The sequence below is a fragment of the Cygnus atratus genome, chromosome 4 (genome assembly GCF_013377495.2).
Source record: "Cygnus atratus isolate AKBS03 ecotype Queensland, Australia chromosome 4, CAtr_DNAZoo_HiC_assembly, whole genome shotgun sequence".
NCBI lineage: Eukaryota > Metazoa > Chordata > Aves > Anseriformes > Anatidae > Cygnus > Cygnus atratus.
In genome coordinates, this window is record NC_066365.1 from 77,593,174 (window position 1) to 77,616,382 (window position 23,209).

Consider the following 23,209-nt stretch of genomic DNA (forward strand, 5'->3'; position numbering starts at 1 on the left):
CCCTGCCCTCAACACTGGGAGGGGTACTGCTGCCCTCATCGGAGCCTCTGCAGCTCGGTAGTGTACTGTTAAGATTCAAGATCAAGATGAGACTACCAGTGTCAGAGGCAAACAGGTGCTATCATTACCTTTTCTTCTGCTGGGTGCTTTGCCACCTTAGTGCATGCCTCATGAACAGGTAGACAATAGGTGGCAATCAGACCCTGTTACTGAGCTGAGATCCTGGAGGAAACAGCTCGCTCTGCTCTCCTGCTGTTGCAGTCCCTCGGGGAGTGTGCTGCCTGCACCATGCTATTGGTCAACCGCAGCTGTTTCTCAGGAAGTACAGGTCAGTGCTAGGATTGCTGCACACCATATGCATTATAGACCACAGGCAGTAAGGTAATGTTATATGGGAGAACTTTATTTTGAAACAGCATGTCAGAACAAAGTAAGTAGAATGCAAATGCCTGGTGGTGTACAGTATCCAGGAAGCCAAGTGAGACTGCCCCACCTTGGCTCAGTCACACTGTACTCAGCTCCGGCTCTGGCAGTAGCAGCTGTTTTTCAGATGCACTGAAAAAACTGGGGCTCACACTTGTGCTAGCAGTGGGCAGAAGCTCTCTGGAAAGCTCCAGGCTATATCTCCCATTTAATGAGTCCAGAATGTACTGGCCATGCTGGCTTGCAGAATGGCCCCTTAGGTGTGGACAGGCCACAGGAAGGAGGGCATCCAAGCAACAGCTGTCTGAGAGAAGAGTGCTTGGGGTCCAGCTGCAGTGAGCTCTCGTGCAGGAGCCAGCCAGGGCATTGCTGCTGGCTTGGCACTTGCTACAAACCCATCTACAAGCTGGGGAGTTGGACAGTGAGACTGCTGTGGAAGCAGGCAAGTCATCATTGTCACTGATGATGCTGCTCTGGAGGACAGCATTCTGGGCTTTAGGAGTAAATTCACAAGCCCTATTTTATGCTTATTCAAACACCCTGGTGAAGCTGCTCCTGCAGGATGAGGGCAGTTTGACATTGCTTTGTACTTTTATTTATCTGCCTGACTTCCTCACCACATTGTCTGCAGCTTTACTGCACTTGCTGACAGTAATCTGTGGTTTGTGGGCTGCACTAGCCTATTCTAAGAAACCATAATTTGAGGCATGTTGGTGATGTGTGCTGATGAGAATGGGAAATACAGGGTGTTGCAGGGGATGGCTGAATAGCAAGGGGACAAGGAGCCCCAGAGTAGCAAGCTTCCTGCAGACTGACTTAGTGACTAACAAAACCATAAAACAAGGAGGAACAAACAATGGGAAGTGCCTGTCTGACCACGGCCAGGCTTAGTGTCTTGCCTGACCGCTTCCGGCTCAGTGAGTAAGCCTTAGCAGCCAAGCAGAAGCCAAGCCGTAACTGCACGTGAGCAGGCGTAAGCAGTGCCAGGGGGTATCTTCACTGCAGGAACTCATCGTCCTCTTTGGGGAGAAAGGAGTACTCAGAGGAATCTCTCCTCACCACTGCTGGTCTGAACAATTGGGCAGGAGAAGGAGCCATCAGAAGGGGTGCTACTGTGGCTTTGGCTCTGCTCTGATGCTGCAATGCAGGGAGAAAAATATGAATGCACACTGTGGAAGGAGGGGCTGGCTTCTCCAACAGCTCTCAACATGCTGTCTTACTGTGTCTGCGTGTGCCAGCTGGTCAGCACCTATCTCCCCCATAGCACAAGGGTATGCTATACCCAACTCTCAGCTCTACCAGCTGCAAGTGAATGTTGCTGCTGCCCTATGCTGCTTTCCCTGTACCGTCAGGGTATCAGGGGGTTACCCGTTTCCCCTCAGCAGGAAGCAGACCAGGAGGACAAGACAGGGTCTACCTAGGCTAGTCAAAGGCAAGAGTCATACCTGCTTGGATTGGTGCCGCTCTGGTCGCTGGTCCCTGGGCTGGGCCTGCTGCCTGTGCAGTGGTCTGTACAACATGCTCTTCAGGTGTTTGTAGAGGTTGCTTTTCAGGTGCAAGGGGTTATAAGTAACTTCCACTTCCAAGCTGTTCAGGGCACTCTGCTCAGATAGAAGAAAGAACCTGGTGGCAATGAGATGTGCCAGGTAAAGGCTGCAGGCTTTTATTATCATTATCATCATTTTTTTTGGGGGGGAGGGGGGAATATTTTTTTTTTTGGAGAGATGGATGACACTTCTTGGCACGCTGAAGGAAGACGGGCTCTTTGGTTGTGCTGCAGCCCACAAGGACTGCTCTTAGCTGTGTATAGAGCAGCAGGCATCTGCAACCAGGTCTCAGTGGATTTAAGCATTCCCTTGCAGGATACAGTCCTATCCTCCCCCATGCCTGAAATCAGACAACAAGCTGTAGCACCCTGTCCACACGCTGTTACCCTCAATAATTCTTCAGTAGATTGCCCTTCAGTAGATATACCTCCACTTGCCCTACCAACTCCACCATGTGGTGCTGCACCTTTCCTTCACAACCAATGCCGTTTCTCTGCTGCCCTCCCAGCCTCAGAAGCTGATAGAAGTTGCCTTCCCACATAGCAGCATTGTTCCAAAGGACAGGCATTTTTCTGTCTGTGAGGAAAACTGTAGGACATATTGGCTGCTGGGAAGAAATTTTGGAGAAGTTCATCATATTCCAGTCACCACTGGATGTTTTCACAGCTGTTTCCTCCTCTGTTCATCTTCTAAGACCTGTAGCGAGAGCCCTGCCCTTTCTGGCATCACCTGAAGCAGACACAGAAAACTCAGGAGAAGAACGTATGGATGCACAAGAGGAAGTGCAGAAGCCTGAAGCTACTGGAAGACACCAAGAGAGCTTTTGTGTTGATGTATCTTATGCCTAAAGCACCTGTCTGCAGTCTGAAGAGCTCTATGTTCCCCAGGAGCAAGGGAGGTAAATATACCTCAGTAGCATTCGCGTTCCCTGTGCGTGAAGGTTCATCATTACTCAGATTCCTGCTTGTATAGCTGGGATCTTTTCCACATATTTTTGTGTAGGGCCATCAATGACTTACCTCTATAGGGCCCTGCACTCTCTCAGGATGCTCAGCAAGGAGGGCTGGGAAGACTGATGGCATCAGGAGCTCTCTTACAGCGACTGCTTTGACAAGCAGAGTGGCAGAGTCAGAAGGGACAATGATGTAGTAGGAATGCACCACAATGTTCCAGCTTGGACAAGTGTTCTCTGGATCGAGTTTGGCCAAAAGCATCCACTTCCTTTTCTAAATAGCAAACACCAAAATCAACATGAAAAAAAGGTGCAATAGCCTCTTCCATCAGCATTTTTGCTGTACGGGTTGCTGGGCTCAGGAGCAGAGTGTCATTGATACGTATCAGAATAAGAACACTATTCTGCACTGTGGTTGAGGACAACCTGAGGTTTTTTTTTAATTGAATGCATGACAGTTCTTAAGAAAACATCCAAGTTTGATTTAAGACTTGTTAGTAATGGAAAGTCTTCCACATCCCAAGCCTTGGTTAACTATTTTCACAGTTAAAAATGCTTGCCTAACTCCATTCCTGACTTTGCACTTTATAACTCCAAACACTGGATTTCTGATAGGCTAGAGCACCTCTAAGATTTGATGTGTTGTATCTTCTTTCCAGTGATTGCATTGGCTGGAAGGACTTACAAGCCCAACCCTGGCCCATGAGATGAAGCTGCAAATTTTGAAACATGTTTTTTGGTGAAGGCTAGATAGATCTTACTAGATGTGCACTAATGATTCCTTTCTGTGTCAATCCCTCCCCACGAGACTGCAATTTTACACTCACCAGAAGACTATGACATAGAGCATGGAAGCTATGCTGATTTAACTCCAGTTCATCCCAGTCTAGCTGCCAGCATCTCGTGGACTTGATAATGAAAGGCAGTCCATACAGTACAGACTCACAGACCCCTTCAGACTTCAGAGCTCTGTAAATGTACAGCTTATGTTAATGAAGCACAGCCAGCATGAAACTGCCAAGACGAGACTGCAGGGGAATGAGTAGCTCAAATGGCTATGGCAGTATCAGCTGCAATACTGCTACAAATGTCTGTAATACTGTGGCCTGCCACTATGAAACCCTGGAAAAAAGTCCAGTTGCAGTGGAAAGAGCTGCCGTCCAAGGCTTTCTCGATCATCAGCATGGAATTCAGCATCCTGCAGCATGCTGCCAGATTCCCTTGTATCTGTGTTGTCAAGAGCATGCCATGGACCATGTCCAACCCTCATGCATTTTGAATACAAAACAGTAATCTGGCCTCTTGGGCAATAGCTTACTTAGGCAGTTACATCCCTTCCTAAGCGATTTTACTATATTGTGGTTATCCTTCACTTAAATGGAGATGTTGTGCTCTGCTCCTGCACACAGCCAGGATCCCACCTCAAACACTACCACGTAGTTTACAATACTTAAAATTGTCCGTAGCGCACTTATGCTTCGTGACAGAGCTGATAGATATTAAGTAGCTGAAGTGCTTTGGATGTGGGCCATTTATGCACAATTACGGAGTGCTCTTCAACTACTGACAGGCTGAGAATCATTTTAAGAAAAATTGTACAAAAAGAAGTTCAGAAATTACACAACCTTTTTCTGAGCTTTGTTTTTATTAAAAAGGTACTAGAGAGTATCACTCTTCTTGTTATTCTCTGTGCCTACCAGCAGAGCTTGCTGATGGGAAAGCAAATAAATTCTTACCTGAAGTCATGCAGCACTGTGAAGCTTTCATTGCTTTTTTTGCATTTAGGTAGTGAGACAACAGCAATATTATATATGGGGCAATGGCTACAACCTACAGGACTTCACACTGGAAGGAAACAACTTACATAAATAACACCTATGTTTTTACACTCAAAAGTGCTAGTGTCATGGTAACAATATTTTTTGACTTTGCACACCTGTCAGCATGTGTGGGATGTGCTAATCCATAACGTTAAGAGGTACAGGGGATGTGGGTGTCTTACTGTAGAATTTTGCTCACAAGCTCTTTGAGTCCCCAGTACTTTACGTTGATATTACTGATTCCTAGTTGAAATTGCACAGAAAGAATGAAGGTTACTACTATACGAGCCTTCCAGTTACCAAGCACAAAGAACATAACACTTACTTTACAACCTGGAGTTTATACAGCACTGTAGCTGGCCAGGCTGTCATCTGGCAGGATGAATTTGAATCAGCCGTTTTCATGGTGCCATCAACAGTCCCAAAAAGTAGAGCTGGATCAAGCAGTCTTTCCTGCAAATCACACTTCAGGCATACTAGGAGAAGGAAAATGGTTTAGACTACTGGAAATGGCAACGTGTAGCACATGACATGCTCAAAGCACTTACATACACTTAATGTTTTCTAGCAACAGCAACTGTTAAGGGAATCATATAGTCATGGAATATCCTGAGTTGTAAGGTCACAACAAGGATCTCTGAGTCCCAACACTTGGCTCCACACAGGACTGCCTAAAAATTAAGCCATATGTCTCTCTCTCTGGAAGAACAATGTTAAAGCCTGTGGCAAAAGAAGGCAACAAGTTTTCTCCCAAGAGGAGCTACCACATGCTTGGCACATTAATGAAACAATGACTGGTTGGTAAACCACCCAGGCAAGTTCCACTTTTGGAGATGTGTGGCCAGCTGAAGAGGGAGCAGAAGCATCTTTCCCAATGCCACACAGTGTTCAGGGCCATGCTATTTCCTGCCAGCTTCTCTAGCCGTGTTTGTGGAGAAATCTGCTAGACTGAGGATAGCAGCTCTGGTATAGTAAGTTATATAGCAAGATACACATTCCCTGGCTTTCTAAAGACTTCTTGAGTGTGGGAAGGTGAAAAAACCTGACTGCTGAGAAACCTGGTTTGTCTTGCTAGCTACAGTAATAAAATACATTGAATATGAAATTCAATGTTATGATGAAGAAAAATCAACCTTTAAGAATAAAAACATAATTGTCTGCACTGATCTGGAGGCTGTTATGGTAGCTACTATGTAAGTAAAACATCACACCAAGCTTTCTGATCTGTTTGCTGTGACACCTATCTCCACCAGCCACCAGCATGGACCGCTCTATGAGCTCTGCTTCCAGTCTAGAGCTAGCCTGTGGACCACTAGCAGAAAACAAGTGTGCTTTGACTGCCAAGGCAATGTGAAATAGCACATTAGAGCCATATTGGAGCAGCATGGAAAGGGGGGTGCTGGTACTGCATGTGCAGATTTCCATGGCAGCATAATTATAACAATACAGCTAACAGCCACTTAGGGGAAGCACCTCTGTCTCCTGTAGCTCTTGGTGTTATCAGTGCTTACCCAAGTGTGGGTTAGGAATTTGGTGTTAGGCTCTTAAAAGGAAAAACAAAACAAAACTAAATAAAAAAAACCACAACAACATATTCCTTAAAAGTATTCCAGTGTTGGCAGGTCTAGCTATGTTACGTGTTTCAGTTCTAAGTCAATAGATAAAAATACATGCCAAGTCACTTTGTAAGACAGCCTTTACTTAAATGACCTTTTAGCATCAAGCACAAGAAACACAATTTTAGAGCTATGTAACAGCCAGAAGGTCTCTGGTTCTCAGTATGTCAGGCCCCTTTACTTTGATCCAGTGACTATAAAGTCACATGCTCTTCAAAGCACATCTTAGCTGCAGAATGGAAAAGGACTATAGCATCAGCAGCCACAGTACACAACAACCTAGACACATTCTAAGGAGACGGCCCCTCAGACTCAGACAACAGAAACTTCAGACAGCTTTCAGTGTCACCCAGAGGCCTTACTTGAATCTCAATATGTAGGGGAACATGCCCAGGACAGGCCTGGGTAATCATTAAGGCTGTGGGAGTCAGGAGTCCCCTGTAGAGAGGGAGAGAAAATTAAATACTTAGGGTGGTCTTGGGTGCGGTGTCATAGCTGGAGCCTCCTGATGGAAGGAGGAGATGGAGGTGTTCTCTCTCTGAGCCACAGTCATGAAGCCATGTTTTAAACAGCATCTCCAAGCTGATGACATTGTCCTCTATGGTTTGCAGATCAATGTCCATTCCAAGGATTGCAATGTCTGCAGGGAAAAATGGTGAAAATATTTTCAGCCATAGAAAAGAACATTCTTCTGCATTTTCCACTACACTATACCCCATTAGTTCCTCAAATGCTTTCACATAGGAGGTGCTTCAGAAGCCATTACCATGCAAATCACAACACAGAACTGTGACACCTGCCCTCTTAGAAGAACTTTGCTATAAGCTGAGCTGCTCCACAGGTCAAATCAACAACTGTCTTCATCACTGAGGCAAATGCAGTAGCTACTACCATCTTCAGAGGAGTAGATGTGACACATTCTCTGCTGGTGATCTGCTGGTGTAAGTGGTTATCTTAGCACTGACCTTAGGGACTTTTCTCTAAAGTTTAAACCATTTTCTCCTTTTCAACAAGCAAGGGACACTGGATGCATGATGTTATGAGAAATCAGAGAAACTGCAACATAGAAATGCTATTGTAATGGAGCACTTTGTAGTAGTGATGGAAAAGTACTACTCATACAGAAGATGAATGTTACTTTGCAATATGGACCCATGACAAAATTGCTAAACACCCTCAATGCATACTTAAAGAAGCAGCTATTCACAGACATGACAAGAACAGAAGCAAAACTTGACCTGGACCTGCACAACACAGAAGACATGGTTCAATACATTACTATTGAAGTACTGCTTGGTAACAACAATCATACAGCAGAACATCCATGTAGATAAAACAACAGTCAAAGCTATCCACCATGGTTACATTTCATTTCAAAGAAGAGAAATGCATAAAATTATGAGATTTGTTCAAAATAAATTAAAAGAATTTAAAAATACCTAGCAAGTATTTAAGCCACCATGATGAAGGTGCAGAGCAAATAATATATATGATCTGTCCACGACATTTAGAAATGGGCAAATGTAGGCTGGACAGCAGAGTCAGGAACTTCATAAATAAATAAATAAATAAATAAATAAAACCCTTAACACCCTAAGTAATAACCCAAATGAGAAGCTGGCATACAGTCTAGCAGAGTAAATAAATTTTAAAAATGATAAAAATAAAATAGGTGAAAGTGGGAAAAAATAGAATTTGATGAACAATTTGCAAAATGCATAAGATGTGTAATACAGGTGTTTATAAACACAGGAGGAACAGAGTGTTTGCATTACAAACTAGGTCACCATACAACTGACAATGAATGCATAGCAGAAATAGCCTTTTTGTTTGGTTGGTTGGTTTCCCAAATGTGTTTACCAGTTCAGCTGGAGACTAAAATGCAGTGCTATACTCATCTGCAATGAGAAATCTTTTCTTTATGCCTTAGTATTTATAGGTTGCAAACATGACACTACGCATCCTCTCCTACATTAAAATAAATTAAAGAAAAAAAAAAGAAAGGGAGAGAGAAATTCATTAATCTCCCTCTACATGGCAAATAATCTAAAAGAGACTGTAATTCTTCAAATGGTCTGCAACTTGCTACTTGTAGTTTGGCCATCAGAGTAGGATGGCCTACCAATTGTTTCTCCTTGCAGCCTTGAGAGGCATTGAGCTCAGGTAGGCTGTACTTCTTCATCAAGGTAGAATCAACTCCTACCTACCATGGAGGTGCCTTACACTGTCCTTGCTACTGAAAGCCTTTCCTTCTTAAAGTCTGGTCTGACTGTCCTTGGTTTCAGGCACATTGAATTCATTATTTTTTTATTTATTTATTGCAGTTCTTTTCAAATATAGCTTAAGACTATTATCATGCCTTATCCCAGTCTTCTCTGATGCTTATGGGAATTCGAGTTCCTCCCCCTTGGAGCAATGGTGGAGAATACTCTGGTGAAAGGGAATTCCCTGTTTTTCTCTGGAGACAGCTCCTCATGAACAGAACTATTACTGTTGTCAGGCTCTTGTCCTGATGCTAGGATCCTTGTTCTTGTTCCCCTGCAGAATGCACTAATATGCAGCATGCACTAATATGCACCATGCACCTGGAGACCTTGCCAGCTGTAGTTCAGCTGTGATGAACTCCCTAGATTTTTAGATGTAAGCGTCTCTCTGGGATATGCACTGCAGATGGCATTAGTAGTTCAAAAGACAAAGCACCAGGAAATGCATGTAATTTACTTTGACGAATGCTGTATACATAAGTGACAAGGGGAATTAGCTGTGTTTTGGGGCTGGTAAATGTTTTAGTTCTTTCCTCAGTAAATATTTTCCTATTTTTAAATTTTCTCTAATAGATATGTAGCCACTTACACATCTTAAGTTAGCACAATACATGACAATTGTAAAAAGAAATTCATTGGATTCACTGGTGTCCAAAGGAAGATTGGGTTGGGATGCTGATGCCTACTGTGTGATGGCTCTAGGAATCCCTGAACACCAGGTATGCAAAGCCATTTATTGGTTGTCAGTCTGCAGAACATATAGAAAAAGGTTCCCTTGGGCTTGTAGAAGATGGATTATGTTCATTAAAAATGTATCAGTGCTTCAACTCCAATGTGTGTTTTTTTCTTTTTCCAAAAGACAGATAGGGCCAGCATCGATATGACATCAATATTAACCGTCATTTGCAAATGGTTTAGCAATACCCAGACACTCTAAGTGTTCATAATGGGTAGGGACAAGACAGACATAGTGATAATTACTGTGAAATCCATTAGAGGCCAGTCTACTGCATCCTATTGATTACAAATACACACTATTCCCTCCACAAAAGCTTTATGTATTGGTCTCTTTATCGGACTTATATCGTGGTCTCTACTCCACTCTGCAGTCTGCCAAGCCCTAATGTTTCCCCATTAAAGAAACACCATAGGTTTAGTCTATTCCACAGAGGAGTGGCTTTGCAGTTTGAAAAACCAATCCTTACTGCTTGTCACATGGTCTCAGTCTAGAAATTCACACTCCCAGAGAGGTTGCTCTTGTAAGGAAAGGAAAAACAGCAAGCATTTTTCATCCAAGACAGGCTGTTCTTCATCTTCAAAGCTATTCTAAGACTTGCTAACCACAGGGCCCCAAAATATAGGTCTTTTCTACCTGCGTTAACCTCGAAATGAGCCTATGAAAGTGGGTATCCTCATCCTGCCTTTCTTCTTTCAGTGCTATAGGAAATTGTAACTGCATGTTGCTTTACTTTTTTCCCTGTTAGGGCAAATGAGAGAGGAAAATTTCTAGCTGAGAGTAAAAGCTCAAAAATCAGGTGCTTTCTCACAATGCAGATTTAGCCTCTCCAAATCTTCTAGGATTTGGAAGAAGCAATTTGTGAGAGTAAAATAACACAGACCACATTCACTAATGGCCCAGTAGGAACCCTTGCAGTGGATTAGAATCTCACTGTAGTATACACAGTACAATCAAGGCAACAGGATGATATGTGTCTTGAAGAGTTTACAGCCCTACAGAAGAGCCAAAAGAAGAAAGCAGGGTAATACCATATATTCCATGGGACTCTAGCATGGAAATACTAGTTTCCCACTGGATTGTTCATAAAAGCATCTTGAAACCATGGTATACAAATCCAAGATAATACACTAGTGTCCAGCCAGGTGTCACAGCTGTTATGTCCTTAATGACTAAACTTCCAGTTTCTGTCTGCACCTTCGCCAGTGTAATTGTCTGTCTTGATGACGATAGTCAGCAGCATATTCAACACTATATGTATTTATTTATTGCATACATTAAAAAAATCCAGCCTAGACCAGATATTTGACAAGCCCAGCTCAATGAGGCTGCTTCTGTGCACCTGGCATTCACCAAAGACAACTGTTTCATAGCAACAGGGAACAATGGCACAAACATGCCCCAAACCCTGTTTCTTTCTCATGTTCACTAATTAGAATTTGTCTTCTGCCCTTGAATTTCACTTCCAAAACTCCTGAGAGGGTTGGGGCAGGAAAAGTGAGAAGAGCTAAGTATTTAATTCCAATAATTTTATATCAGGATAGGTTTGTTACTACATAAATGGTCTGCAGACTTACAGGATTTCTTTAAAGAAAAAAGATGAGAGGGCTACAAAGATGGTGAAAGGCCTAGAGGGGAAGATGTATGAGGAGCGACTGAGATCACTTGGTCTGCTCAGCCTGGAAAAAGAGGCTGAGGGGAGACCTCATCACGGCCTACAGCTTCCTCACAAGGGGGAGCGGAGGGGCAAGCAGCAATCTATTCTCTTTAGTGACCAGTGATAGGACCCGAGGGAATGGTGTCAAGCTGTGACAGGGGAGGTTCAAGATGGATATCAGGAAGAGGTTCTTCACTGAGAGGGTTGTCAGGCACTGGAACAGGCTCCCCAGGGATATAGTCATGGCGCCAAGCCTGTCAGTTTAAGAAGCATTTGGACTGTGCTGTTAGTTATATGGTCTGAATTTTGGGGTAGACCTGTGTGGTGCCAGGAGTTGGATTCAATGATCCTTATGGGTCCCTTCCAACTCGGGATATTCTATGATTCTATGATTCCCTAGGCTAAACAGGCCCAGCTTGCTTATAGTCTTTCCTCATAAGACAGATGCTCCAATCCCTTAATCATCTTTGTGAATACATCACCTGAATCTTCTTATAAGTAGAAGACTCAGAGAATTAGAATTTCATAGTCTGAAATTCAATGTACTGTATCTCCATTTATTTTTTTCACTCCATTTATTGGGCAAAAGGGCTACACAACTTTACTTTAGACAATAGAGTGGGGTTTTGCATGTTCTAAAGCAGTTTTGTGACTAAGAGGCACACAGCATCTTCTGTTTTGTAGTGTCTAGCTTTCCAAAGCCTCCCTGCAGGGTTCTGTGCAGCACCAGAACAATGCAAAGTCCTGATAATAACCCTCCTCATCCGAGAAGTCAGCATTTGCAGCTACCTAAAATGCTGCCCTCTTCCCATATGGACTAGATCAGTGTTTGTAAAGAACACCTCAGCCTCAGAGCTGTAGGCAACAGCTCTTTCCAAAATCATTTTGTAATTTGCAGTTTAGGTGCTCTTGGTGCTCTGACATCCTGAATTAATTCTAAAATCATGTCAGTGTGACAGAACCTTGATCCTCTTCCTTATGATTCAGTGACAGCGGTGCTGCTCAGGAAAAAAAGCAGCCTTCTCCTCAGGGCAGCAGGGAGGAGCACTCTCCCTGAGGCCTCTGTTTTAAAATAGGCAGAGTCCAGAATAACCAGTTATGCCTTACTGAGGGAGACAGTCCCTTCTGGGCAGGAAGCTTTCAGCAGGTAGTAAAAGGGTTGCTATACTTCTCAGTGCTTGATTATAGAGTTCAGAGTTGGATTAAGCCCAGCCAGCAGCTTACTAGGAGGCGAGGTGGCAGGGGGAGCAACTGTCACCTGTGGCAAAATGCAACCAGTATGTGTTGTGCTGCAGATGAGACGAAACCAGTGCAAGCTCCTGCTATTTAGCAGTCACTTTATCAGCCTTCAGAAAGAGCTGAAATAACTGAGCAGATTTGAAAGTCAGGTAAAATGAAATACAGAAATGAAAGCTGCCGTTAGAGCAGTTTAGTTTTAGTACAGGCTTCTTTAGTACAGGCTTCTTTAGTATTGTACTTTAGTACAGTACGTTTTAGTACGGGCTTCTGCCACTAAACTGTTGTGGTATAGGACTTCTGTTCACCACCTGGCTGATTTATGTAGAGACTGTTCAGAATCATTTGCTAAGAAACAAAAAGGCTCAAAACAGAAGCTAGTAGGAATTCCTGTTTTTGAATTTCTCATTACTATAGCTTAAATTCTCACTGCTGAAAGCACACGGATTGGTGCAGGAGTTTTTTCAGAGGTAAGGCCAGGAAAAATAGCATTCAGGGTCTGGGGTGTACTTACTCAGGACCAAAAGGAATCTGTGATCTACCTAAACCAGTCTCAACCCCTACTCTGCCAAGTGACCAGAAATTTGCTACTGCAACCAGGAAAAAAAGGAAGAGGAGCTAGAGACAGGTGAGGTGACAACATCCAATATTGTCTGTCACTCTGTAAAAAAAAATACTAGCATTGCTAGTAACAGGCCTTATCCTAACTTTGTAAGGAATCGTGACTCAGGTTTATCGAGCTTGTTATAAACTTGTTGTGAGAACCTGTCATGTGAACTGAGGCTTGGTATCAGGTGTGTCTTGTTAGCGGGGAGTTTGAGTGTGAGATAACAGCAAAGGTTTTTAAAATGGAGAAAAACATTGAAAAAAATTAGAAAAAAATTGAAAAATGGAGACTGTAGGGCTTTAAGGAACTTACTGATAGGCACTTTTACTGGTTACTGAGGATGTATAACCTTAAGAGATCAGGAAAAGACGACCTAAGCACAGAAGAAAAGCAGCAGCAGCCAAGCAAGAATAATAGCAACAAAAACAGCTAATCATAGAATCCCAGAATCATAGAATCATAGAATATCCCAAGCTGGAAGGGACCCACAAGGATCATTGAGTCCAACTCCTGGCTCCACACAGATCTACCCCAAAATTCAGACCACATGACTAAGAGCACAGTCCAAAGGCTTCTTAAACTCCAACAGGCTTGGTGCCATGACCAGTTCCCTGGGGAGCCTGTTCCAGTGCGCGACCACCCTCTCGGTGAAGAACCTTTTCCTTATATCCAGCCTGAACCTCCCCTGTAACAGCTTGACACTATTCCCTCGGGTCCTATCACTGGTCACCAGAGAGAATAGATTGGCGCCTGCCCCTCTGCTCTCCCTCGTGAGGAAGCTGTAGGCCATGATGAGGTCTCCCCTCAGCCTCCTCTTTTCCAGGCTGAACAGGCCAAGTGACCTCAGCCACTCCTCATACATCTTCCCCTCTAGGCCTTTCAGCATCTTTGTAGCCCTTCTCTGGACACCCTCCAATAGTTTCACATCCTTTTTTGTACTGTGGTGCCCAAAACTGCCCAAAACACAGTACTCGAGGTGAGGCTGCACCAGCACAGAGTAGAGTGGGAGAGTAAGTACACAACTTGGTCTGGAAGAGTAACTCTTCCTAGTGCAGAGGAATATGTAGTCTAGGGGCAAAACCAAAGGTTAGTGTTTATCACTATGACTGCCTGTGTGTGTGTTATCCCCACAAACTCTGGGGAGTCATTTATTCTCTTTAATTCCTCAATAAAACTGTATTGCACATGAAATCAATTTTTGGTAATACCAAGAGATGAAATAGTGTGTGAAGTCATGTGCTAAGTCTGCCCAAATGTGATAATGCTGCCAGGGAAGTGTTGTAGTACAAGCATCTTGCTGTTTTCAGTTTCAGTAGTTCCCACTTAAGTGAGTGAAACTAAATGATAGAAAGAATTGTAGATATTGGACAAAAGCAAGAAGTAGTGGTTGTCCTGCTGTCCAAAGCCATGATTTTTCCAAGTCCCTTGTTTGTCTTATACTCACCATTGCTGCTGGGCTCTTCTGCTAGCATACACTGTTCCACATCCTCAGGCTCCAAACAGCCTTTCTTCAAAATCTCAGTGACTTGTATTCTTCGCAGACTCACAAGGTCTACATCCTTTAACTTCTTTTCCAGATGCTTTACCATTTCTTTTCCTGATTGGCTTGTCATAATTATGATCTGAAACACAAATTACAGACTGCAAGAGCTGCCTCTGACCCTAATCCTCTGTTGCAGCAATGATGCTGAGCTGCTCTCTGAATAGCACAGAGAAAGGAGAGAAATATATAATCTATTCAAAAGCAGACTTAAAAGCATTGATTTTTGAGCCTTAGATTTTTGTAAGCCAGTATAGTGTATTCAGAGGTTTGCTGTAGGAACATCAACAGTTTTTGTGCTGCTGTTGGAAGAATATGGAACAACCAACAGCTGCTTTGTAGAACATACTTTGCACTTAAGGGCAGTGAGTCAAGATATGTAAAGGAGTGCTTCTGCCTGAGTTCTTCTGAAGGAAAGCACCACTTCCCACTCCTGCATCAGTTATAGTTCAAGATTAAATCTGGCTGTCTCACTTGAAGGCTGGATGTGAATTATTAATATATACATATATGTATATATATATGTGTGTGTGTGAATATAGTCTATCCTAAAGGTGTTTCCACAGTAAAGTATAACTTCTCCATCTAAATGTATCTCTGGTGTTGGCTGTGAGGTATTAAGAGTGAAGTAAGGATTACGATCTCCTTTTAGGAATTACTGAAAAAGGTTAACAAGGACTGTTCTTGAAGTGGGGGGTGCTGGACTTTCTACAAGAAACTATAATCACCTGTGGAGATATAGACAGAGCATTTGCTATACTGATGCACCATTATTTAGTCAAAAGCATGGATGTGTCTCATCTGTAGCTTATCACCTCCCATTTACCCTTTTCGCAACCTGATTCACATTAACACATGCCAGTCGGAGACCAGGAGAAATATATTACTACATACAAAAGCTGAGATAGCTACTGTAACTTATCTTCCTATTACTACAGATCCTCAATATAATCTCTGAATACCATTATACTTCCCAATCTGACCAGACTGGACATTGGGAAAAGGCTTTTCACCAAGAGGGTGGTCGGGTACTGCAACAGGTTCCCCGGGGAACTGGTCATGGCACCAAGCCTGCTGGAGTTCAAGAAGCATTTGGACAACGCTCTCAGACACATGGTCTGATTTATTATTTTTTTTTTTGGGGGGGGGGGGAGGGGTGGTCCTTTGGGGACCCAGGAGTTGGACTCGATGATTCCGGTGGGTCCCTTCCAACTCGGATATTCTATGATACTGTGACCAGAGAATGGTCTGCTGGAGACTTGAAAAGTACTATTCATCTTAATGCATGCTCGCTGTGTTCCCTGTTTCATAGCTGCTGCTGAGACTTGGCCCCACTGATGCTGCTGTTTTTGTCCCTCTGAAGCGAGGATTACTCCAAAGAGTAAGCATTTTCAATAGTTTTTATCAAATGTTTGGGTTTTGTATGACTATGGTTTGTAACAAAGTCTGCCTCCTATGCCTACTAGCCAGCTAGAAATATTCTTGCCTCTTTATGATTTTACTGTTAGGAAAAGGCACAGTGCCTGAAGACTGCATCTGATTTGCACAAGCAAGTTGCTAGTGGTGCTCTTGTGCTACAAATGCTGGCCATCATGGTCTCACACTAAAGAAACTATACTTCTAACATAACCATAACATCTCCTTAAGCACCTCACCTTTCTGCTAGGAGTTCACGTGCAAACATACAGCATCACCAGTCTCTCTCTATCCATACCCCTGTCCTCTCCCACAGGCAGCAGGCCACAGGGCAGCAGGGGGTTGGTGTAGCACAACAGGCAGCCTGGCCCGGCTGCACTCTGGTGAATCCCATCGGACCCTGCAGACTTATATACATCCAGCTGGAGCAGCAAATCATGCACAAGTTTTGGATTTTCTCCTTACAGAGGTGAACAGCATCCCTGCAGTCCTCCCATGTCACCTGACCTTGCTTCCAGCAACTATACACTTTCTTTTTATGCCTAAGATTTAGAAGAAGATCCCTGCTCAGCCAAGCTGGCCTTCTACCCCTCCTGCTTGACTTCCGACATTTTGGAATTGCCTGTTCCTGTGCTCTTAAGAGGTGATATTTAAAAAGTGACCACCACTGGTGTACCCAAAAGTCTTCAAAAGCAGATGCCTGGGGGATTTTACTAACTAGTTCCCTGAGCAGCCTGAAGTCTGCTCTCCCCATATCCAGGGTTGAAGTTTTGGTGGTAGCCTTCCTCCTATCACCAAAAATTTTAAACTCAACTACTTCATGGGCACTATGACCAATTTGACTGCCAATCACCATTTTACCCACTAGACCCTCTCAGTTTACAAGCAACAAATCTTGGAGGGTGCCTTTCCTAGTAGGCTCCCTTAGTCCCTGTACCAAGAAGTCATCATCAGCTTGTCTTATCAATGTATATAACTACCTGAAGTGAGGGTGCAAAGAGGACAGAGCTCTCTCTGCTTGAGCCATTTTCCATGCTTGGAAAATAAATTCATTTTTCTATATTGTAAAGTAAGTCATTCTCCATAAGTATCTCAAACCCAAGTTTGTTTCTTATCCATGAGCATTCAGAGATTGCAACATGGGTATTTTGGTGGGCTTATTGTCTTAATTACTCTTTCCCTCCCATGGTCTTTAGATACCACACAGACTATCATCTTAATGCATCAACAAGTGGCAAAGTCACAAGTCTGATAGATGGCTCGTACCATCTTCCCAATGTTTTCTTACCTCAACAGAACTATTTGTTGAGCCTCCTGCTACTGTGTGTCTGCTGTATTGCTTGAACTGCTGCAATCCGTCTTGCACAGCCTGTACCACTCCATCTCCCCCCTGTGGGTAACAGCCTTCTCTTGGTAGTGAACGGAGCTCTGAAATGCAGGCTTGAACTCGTGCAAAGCTTTCCTTCAGTTGCTGAAAAACAATATTCAATGAAATTGAAACGCAGAGAATGTCAAACATAATATGAAATATTTTTCCATAATTTGGAATGAGGCCTTTGAATTCACAGCAGTGAATAAGACAGGGCCCAGGAGCTTTTTACTAGTCATAAAGCCATGAACACTGATATGAATTGACCCCAGGCCATATCACCATTGTTATACCCATACTCCATCACTCATTGGGCTGTGGACCTCTGGGACCTGCACGCTGGAGGGCTTGGAGTCAGACTGCATTGTCAGGTCAAAAAGGGGGTCCACAGACTCATGGGTAATGGGTCCATAATCCGACAGCAAGGAGAATAGCTTCAAACATATCCTTCATCATTCTTAATACAGCAGCTGTGGAACTGGGGGAGCACAAGGAGAAAGAACAGCAGAAAGTGCTTGGGCTGGCGTACTCCCCCAAAACAGCCTCTCCTTTTGAGAGTGAGCTGGTGGGCTGCTGGTCTGACCCATAAAGGCACTTCTTACGCTCTTATAATGCTCTTTTAGAACATGCACCACAGTAATCATTCTCAGAACAAATGCTGATGGAAGGTCTGTGGACTGTCCTGCTTCAAAAATGAGATACCAGAGCAAGTATTAGAAAAGAAAACTTATTCTATAGTTGTCATTTGAAAACATTTTATTCTTTCATGGAACAACTACCACTATATAATGGCTGCCCCAAGGACAGCTGGTCTGACTTATTATAGCAAGATGAACATTACAAATGCACAGTTTATTAACCTGATGAGTTCCACTATGCTTCTTTGTGTCAGTCTCATGTACTGGAGGATATTGGGCCATATTCTCACCGTCTGCTATTGTGATTTAGATTACCTATAGTCCAGGGCTACCAAACCCATATATCACATATGTGGCTCACCACTTCCTTGAAGCTGGTATCATTTTATAATGATCACCTAAATCTATAGAAAGCAGTCTGAAAATGAACCAGGCTGGCCACGATCCTGGTAGGCCCCTTACACTCTGTTTCCCCAAGCCATATTAGTTAAAGCTACCTAGTAGGTATTACCAAGCCATGTCCTTGCTTTAGCATAGATGTGACAAAGCAAGAGTGCACCCAGGATCCAAAGGTGTGTGGAGCATAGCTAGCATTTACACAGATGTCAGCTCACCTGGCCTTCAACAAGAACTCAAAGTTGACAAATAACCAGCAAGCAACCTGGCAAATTGTGGCCACAGGGAAAACTACCAATGAACTATGGTAAATCTGTTTGAAGCAATATAAGACACTACTGCCAGAAGTCACTTTCCTCACAGAATAGGCAACAGCTGAACGTATGCTTCATTTGCTTTAGAAACTTGGCACTGATTCATTAAACAGCTCCTGAGCAGCCATGGTTTACAGCATAGCCTTTTATGGTGATTGAGTTATGAACCAGGTAGGCTGAGGCTTGTCACGGGCAGCTCAGATGGCTCTGCAAACAAGGTGAGGCAGAAAGATGGGACAGCCCAAACCTCATCAGAATGGTGATGAGCAGTTTTAAGGAAAGTCACCACACTTTATACTGGCTGTACTCTACAGTGTGAGAAATGTCTGGCCCATTATCTCAGTTCTCCTGTGAGGCTGGGAACCTTTTGTACATGCACAGAGCCATGATGCTCTTCAGAGTGCTATAGCAAAACTCCCTACAGTTCAGATGCCTGCTCTCAATCCAGAGAGGCAGTTGCAGCTCACAGAGATGTAAACCGTCTGTCTCAGGTCAAGTATTGCTCCTGAGTGGCAGAACAGGGCTCAGCATGTGCTACAGGGCAGCTAAAAGCCCAGTCAACTACCTGGGTGTCTTGGAACTGGCACCAGCAGAGTTGCACTTTCTCTTCCATGCATACAGCTGCTTTAAATATTAACTTACGCTGGTCTATGCAAGCTGCAGTTTCAACTCTGGAATGTACTTGAGAAATCCCTGCTGCCCATCCCCAGGGAAAAACAGTAGGAAGATATGGTTTAGTGGAGGACTTGTTAGTGTTAGGTCAGAGGTTGGACTGGGTGATCTTTGAGGTCTCTTCCAACCTAGATGATTCTGTGAAAATTGCCCATCAGTTGGAGGTGCTCTCAGTCCTTACCCACTTACACATTTAAAGTTTCTGACCCTTCAATGTTCACTTCCCCTCGTGTCACCACCTGTTGTCCTCCATGGTTATTTACTTTATTCCTAGTTTCCCTTTTTTTGGCATCACCTCTCCCTTTCCAGGGAAGCTTTTTGGAGATCTCAGAGTTAGGCCATTAGGGGAGATCAATAGGAACGCAGACTCTAAACATGTGCCTGGGGAAGAATGAAAAAAGGGCAACCATATATGACACTTCCTCATGTACTCTCCCAGCCTCTGTTTTCAGCTCTGGGGGGTTCCTGACTTCATATGATTTGTCTAATAAGCAACCTCCAATATATATCTATCTTGGTTCCTCACTGAGAACTATCAAGTTATTCTCTAGCTAGATCAAAAAATTCAAGTGATAAACATGCATTATTGACACAAATGGGTACATTCAGAAGTACAGAAAAAGTGAAGGAGCACTAGTATTTCTGGAGAAGGGTGAAATGGAATAGATGTTTAGCAGACAGAGATATAAAACTGGTCCAGTTCTGAGAAGCTGCAGAGGACCAGAAATCATTTATAACAAAATTAGGTCCCTCAAAGATAGCCATCCTGCTATACTTTACTGTCCCCAAAAGGGAAAGAACAGTTCTGAAAAACAGCCCTCAGTACATCAGCAGATGTTTAAATAGAGATGGCTTAGTAGGCAGAACACCCAGGCAAAACTGGAGGGCTGTGCCTATCAACATGGCGTGCGGTACTGGCTCAAGTCTTTGGGTAAGAACTGCATGCGCTTGGGTGCACACTTTGCTGGCTTGGACAAGTCCCAGAAAAACACAACATTATGGCAAAAGAGTTGATGTGATTACCAGTCAAGAAAACAGAAGGAGGGGATACTTTTTAGCTCTCTTTACAGCATTGCTGAGACTGGTATTGGAATGTAGCATCCAATCTCAGTGACCATATTTTGAATCAACTTTGAAAAAGACAGAAGAGTGAATACAGAGAAGGGCTTGGAAGTTATTAAGTGACTGTAAAAATGCCTTGCAGTTAGACTCATATTTTGTTCTCTTTCATTTACCAGCTAGAAGATTACAGGGGAACGTGATTATCTCTAGAGGAAGAAAGAATAAGATATATGCAGGTTTTTCAATCTAGCCAAAAGAGGAAATATATGAACAAATCCCTGGAAGCTAAAGCCAATAAATGCAAATTAGAAACTGGGTGCAAGTTTTGCAATGACAATGATTAACCAGTGAAAGAAATTATCAACAGAAGTAGATTATTGTCTATCTTGTAATATCTTCAGATCAAAACTTCATGTCTTTCTGGAGAAAATGCTTTAACGGAGTATGGCTATTTTAGTGAAATATAATATATAATAGGCAGGGTTTCTCTGTCTTAAAAAACAAAACCAACAAAAAAACACTATGATTATCAGAATGAGGAGTTGTTTTTTACATAAAAAGAGAATCTATCATAAGCGGCAGAAGATTCATATGATTCATGTGAGGGCAAGCAGGGGGATTGTGTCAGTCATACTCTAGTGATCCATGATTACTGAATGAGATCTGAGTTTGTTTTCAGCCAGCACAGGTTGGAACAGTGTCAGGACTTTCCTAATAAATAAAAAAGCAGGTGTTTGGCCCTAAACACTTAGAAATTAACTTGGACAAAATGCAAAATCACAGAAAACAGGCCTGGAACAAGTTGTGATACAGAATGCCTAGTCCATCCCATATTTCCATGCCAGAATGGATTATATCTAAATTCATCCTAAGAAGTGCCTGTTCTTAAAGACCCTAATCAAAGTGATTTCACAGTCTCCCCAGTAAATGTTCTTCTGGTGTCGTCTTAGTTATCCTGTCATGTTCTCTATAACCCATTCTGCAAAATGAACAATGCCATTTAATACAGTCTCCTTGCAGATCCCATTTTCTAAATTCATCGTTAGTGTTGGCCTTTGATTTTTTCCAGTTGGCCTCTGCCTCTCTTGAGATGTGAAAACTTGACAAAATATTTCAGAATGTTTTTACCATGGCTGAATAAAGTGGAAGGGTTCATACTGGGTGTTCATACTACCTTACATAAATGAGAGTGCTCAGTATGACCGCAGCAGGATGACTTCATAGATTCCCATGAACTTTATGATGCTTTCCAAACCCAAACTTTTATTGTAGAGCTGCTACTAATTCTCTGTCTGTGTTTATTCTGTTGCATAGCCCTATGTGAATGAAGTACTTGTTCTTATTGACTTAGATCAGGATATTTCAGGATATTTCTCAAATTTGGCAAAAATACTTTGAATTCTGATCCTTTCCCCTTAAAGATCTGGAACACCTCCCAGAGTGGTAATATTTGTATAATCAACTGGTATACAGGCAATTTCACCATCCATATTATTGCAGTTGTAGAGATGTGATTGGTAAGTTTGAAGCAGCACAGGCAGTGCAGGAAGTAGCATGTGGGAGAGTGCAACAGATGGTACAGAAAGGAACAGCACAAAACCTAATTTATGCACATGAACAACTTCACAGATCAAAAACATGAACCTTCTCCTTTTAAACACCATTCTCTCATAAAACTCACTTCTTCCATGAAGTCTAACAGGCTTTGCTTTTTGAGAATGATTATTTTTTTAAATATAAATTTGTAGTAAATCATAACTTTCTTTACTGAACTGCAACAACATATTGTATTCATGTTTGCTACATCCCAAGAGACATAATTTCACACTTACCACAAAGGGAAGCAAACATTCCTGCTGGTTCTGCACCACATAGAGGCTAAGAAGGGGAACACGGCAGGGACCTGTCAGTCTGCATGCCAAACAGAGTGTGTTTTCCAGAGCTTCAGAGAGTACAGAACAAGTGTTGGCCCAGGAAGCTGATGTGACATCCACAATGAGAATCCGTGCTGGTTGCTGGCAGTGTGCTTTAGTATCAGGAAATGTTCTCCGTGTTTCTGAGAGTAATTTTCTGGAATTCATGGCTTCTGAACATAGGTAGTAGACGTCCAGTTACCCTTCTGCATCTAAGCTGGAAAAATTAACAAATATCAATGAGTGAGGCTCTCCTTTTCCAATTCACTTGAAAGCAATGTGAGACATAGCAAACAGCAGTGAATTAGACCTCAATAGCTTTCACCAAAGTATTTGTCCATACTTTAGGATAAACCCATGCAAATATAAGGGAAAATGCATAAGGTCGGAAAACAAAATGGATCAACCAAAAAAGATGCATAGCAAATATACTTGTGCAGCTATAACTGGAGCAGTTAATGTTGCTAGCACAGCCACGCCTAGCCCATGGATGAGCTATGTGATACAGTCCTCCAGTATGACTCAGGTGTGTGGCAACGATCTCCAGCACAGCAGTGATTTCCAACAGCTGGTGGATAAAAAGACTCTGAACTAGTACTCCTGCTTCTGCAGTGGCCAAGCGATCATACCCAGTATCCTGATTAGAGCACAGCCCCCACTCCTTGATGAGACAAGTAGCTGTCATATCCAAAAAAGGCCATCACGATGCAGAAATAAAATAATGCATATACATCAGTTTTACATTGTGAACCATGCAGAGCCAACCTTTCTTTGGAGTTTCTAACACACAAAGTTAGCTCTCTGCATTAACAAAAGCCTCAATAAATATAGCACTAAGGTTGCCTGCAGTATCTCATACTGTTCAAGCACATGGAGTACAGCAAACTGTAAAAATCTGAAATGTCAGAAACGCCAACAGAAAGTATGTTCCAGCCAAGCACCAGCTTTGATTCCCAGAACTGGCTAGAGACACTGGGAATACTATGTATGGAGGTGGATGTGCTTAATGTGCGTCACAGAGCTGTGCCAAA

General features: G+C 42.9%; 1 protein-coding gene across 1 annotated transcript; it reads right to left on the reverse strand.

The window, feature by feature from the left end:
- Positions 1 to 1,419: 1,419 nt before the first annotated feature.
- Positions 1,420 to 22,376, reverse strand: M1AP (meiosis 1 associated protein; the record flags this gene model as incomplete). The annotated part of the gene is made up of 9 exons (XM_035570962.1): positions 1,420 to 1,560; positions 1,869 to 2,024; positions 2,990 to 3,196; positions 3,750 to 3,891; positions 5,068 to 5,218; positions 6,825 to 6,998; positions 14,303 to 14,480; positions 17,103 to 17,285; positions 22,098 to 22,376. Coding segments are annotated over 9 exons (1,611 nt in total), but the record flags the coding sequence as incomplete, so codon positions are not given.
- Between the last annotated feature and the right edge of the window lie 833 nt (positions 22,377 to 23,209).